This window comes from Bison bison, unplaced genomic scaffold (assembly GCF_000754665.1).
Source record: "Bison bison bison isolate TAMUID 2011002044 unplaced genomic scaffold, Bison_UMD1.0 scf7180017864223, whole genome shotgun sequence".
NCBI classification, from domain to species: domain Eukaryota; kingdom Metazoa; phylum Chordata; class Mammalia; order Artiodactyla; family Bovidae; genus Bison; species Bison bison.
In genome coordinates, this window is record NW_011494795.1 from 2630652 (window position 1) to 2633493 (window position 2842).

The following is a 2842-nucleotide window of genomic DNA, read 5'->3' on the forward strand; positions in this document are numbered from 1 at the left end:
ACCGTGTACTGTGTGCATATAGACGAGTCTGGAAGGATACCGTCAGACACGGTTATTGGTGGTGAGCAGTGAGACCTGTGGGAAGGGGGCCCAGGAGACGGGGCGGTAAGTTCTTACTCCCCGTCCCTCCTGTTCCCCTTGAGCCCCCGTAACAACCGCCCAGGCGTCACTTGTGCTCGCCTCGGAGGGCCGGGAATGCCGCAATCCACCATGGACCAGTTCAGTTCAGTTCAGTTGCTCAGTCGTGTCCGACTCTTCGTGACCCCATGGACTGCAGCACGCCAGGCCTCCCTGTCCATCACCAACTCCCGGAGTTCACTCAGACTCACGTCCATCGTGTTGGTGATGCCGTCCAGCCATCTCCTCCTCTGTCGTCCCCTTCTCCTCCCGCCTTCAATCTTTCCCAGCATCAGGGTCTTTTGCAGTGAGTCAGTTCTTTGCATCAGGTGGCCAAAGGATTGGAGTTTCAGCATCAGTCCTTCCAGTGAACACCCAGGACTGATCTCCTTCAGAATGGACTGGTTGGATCTCCTTGCAGTCCAAGGGACTCTCGGGAGTCTTCTCCAACACCACAGTTAAAAGCATCAATTCTTCGGTGCTCAGCTTTCTTTATAGTCCACTCTCACATCCATCCCATGGATGCATACTACTTTTTAAGAATTGTGATAAAATACACATGCAGTTTATGGTTTTAGCCGTCTTTAAGTGTACAGTTCAAGGGCATGAAGTTCACTCATCTTGTTGTGGAGCCATCACCACCGTCCATCCACGGGACTGTCTCATCTTCCGACATTCTGTCCCCACTAAACCTCACTCCCTACCTGTTCCCCCCAACCCAGCCCCTGGTAGCCAGATGGCCACTGTGCTTTCCAACCGTGAATTTGACTCATTCAGGGTATCAAGGCCTACGGTCGCTGTCTGGTTTATTTCGCTTTGCACAGCGCCCTTGCGGTCTCTTCCGTGTTGTATCATGTGTCAGAGTTTCCTCTCTTTTCAAGACTGAGTAATACTCCACCGTGTAAACTAACACAGATACCATGTTGCGTATCCATTCTCCTCCTGCCGGACGCTTGGGTTGCCTCCCGCTTTTGGCTGCTGTAAATGACGCTGCAGTGAACTTGGTTGTACAAGTATCTGTGTGTGTCTCTGCTTTCCCTTCTTTGATGTTTGCTTTTTAGGACAGATAAAAAGCTTCGAGATATCCTTTGAGATTGTGACAGAAATGTGTTACACACGAGAATGAATCGGTGGGGCGGGGTGGGGTGGAGAGTTGATGACATCGGTGTGTTGAAATGCCGCTCCTGGGGCTCCGGGCAGCCCCGCCATCCATGTGTCTTCTTATCCGGGTGGTGGGGGGTGGCTGGGTGGTTTTGGTCTTGCTGGCTGCTCATCTGACGTGTGCTCACCCTTGTCCTTGCCGACAGCCCAACACCGAGGGCATCTGGGAGCTGGTGACCGGAGGGGTCTTCTACTGCTTGGGCATGGTGTTCTTCAAGAGTGACGGGAGGATCCCCTTTGCCCATGCCATCTGGCATCTCTTTGTGGCATTCGGTGCTGGCACCCACTACTATGCCATCTGGAGGTACTTGTATCTGCCCAGCACCCTGCACGCCAAGGTGTCCAAGTGAGGCGGCCCAGCCTGCGTGGGGACATGTAGGCCTTTGGAGCAGAGCATCACGGGGAGTGTTCCTGCAACCCTGAGCCCAGAGCACAGCGCCCAGGCCCGTCTGCCCTCCTACGGGTCAAGCTTTCAGTGGGTCTGAGATCACTTCTGGTGATAAGCCAGACCATCCCTTGGGCTCTAGGTGAGAGAGAAGGCATTTAGTCACTCTCTCAGAGGAGAAATGGACCCTGCAGTGTGTTCCTATTCTAGACAGACGTTTCCTAAAGCAACCAACATTCACATCGTCAGAAAAGGGGGCAGACGAGATCCTGGCCAGCTGAGGAATGACGGGCCCACACGTGCTTCTCAAGGCCCTGAGAAGTCTATCGGGGAGTCTGGTGTTACTGATACCCCAGGTGGCCTGGGCCTCCTCTGCTACCAAAGTCCTGGCTGGGGAATTATCCCCTGCTCATGGGGGGACGTCCCCCAGCTAGTAGATCAGGGATGGTGAGAATCTGTGACCGTGGCAGGCATCCCCAATCAGCTGCCGCGCGGTGCAGTTTCAGAATTCTTTCCACGACTTCTCTGGGCAGCCACTGCCAATTGAGTTGGCACTTATGAGGGCCCCCCTCTTTGCCTTGCCAACCCTGTGCGCTCTGCAGTGGGGTTTTGGCCAGAGCACTTCGGTGTCTCCATGTTGGAGACCAGGCTTGGTTCCCTGGCGAGGGCATTTGGGGGCCGTTGGGGGGAGACTGAGGTGCACCCAGAGCAGCCCACCATCCTACTGCACTGCAGTGGATTCTCAGCACAGAGGGCGAGCATCAGGGGACGCGCCTCCTGTCCCTTGGCCGTTTCTTCTCTTGCTGACAAACCCAGAGACATTACAAGAGCCATTCATTGTGGTGGGGTGGTGGGGGGCAAGCAGACCCCAGGAACTCAGTTTGCTCGCTCCAGATTTAGGGTTTGTGATTCAGATTCTCAATGAGTGCCGATCAGCCGCCCTTGGAGGCTCCTTGGATGAGCCCTGGAGGGAAGGCCTCGGGTCGTTTGATGAGGATCTGGGCAGGGTGTCTGGGACACCCCCAACCTCCGAAGCCTACAGCAGTCCCAAGACCAGGGGCGGAAGCCTGACTAACCAACCCTCAGCCAATGTCCTCAGCCCTCTCGCAGGGCTGGGCCAGCGCTCGGGACAGGCCGCCTGCGGGGTCTGACCTGGCGTCTCAGACTGCATCAGGATCT

General features: G+C 55.7%; 1 protein-coding gene across 1 annotated transcript in view; it reads left to right on the plus strand.

Moving 5' to 3' along the window:
• Positions 1-1628, plus strand: part of MMD2 (monocyte to macrophage differentiation-associated 2) — a 15397-nt gene extending 13769 nt beyond the window's left edge. Inside the window, 1 exon segment of the mRNA XM_010845799.1 lies at positions 1425-1628. Coding sequence (XP_010844101.1) covers positions 1425-1628 — 204 coding nt within the window.
• The last annotated feature ends 1214 nt before the right edge of the window (positions 1629-2842 follow it).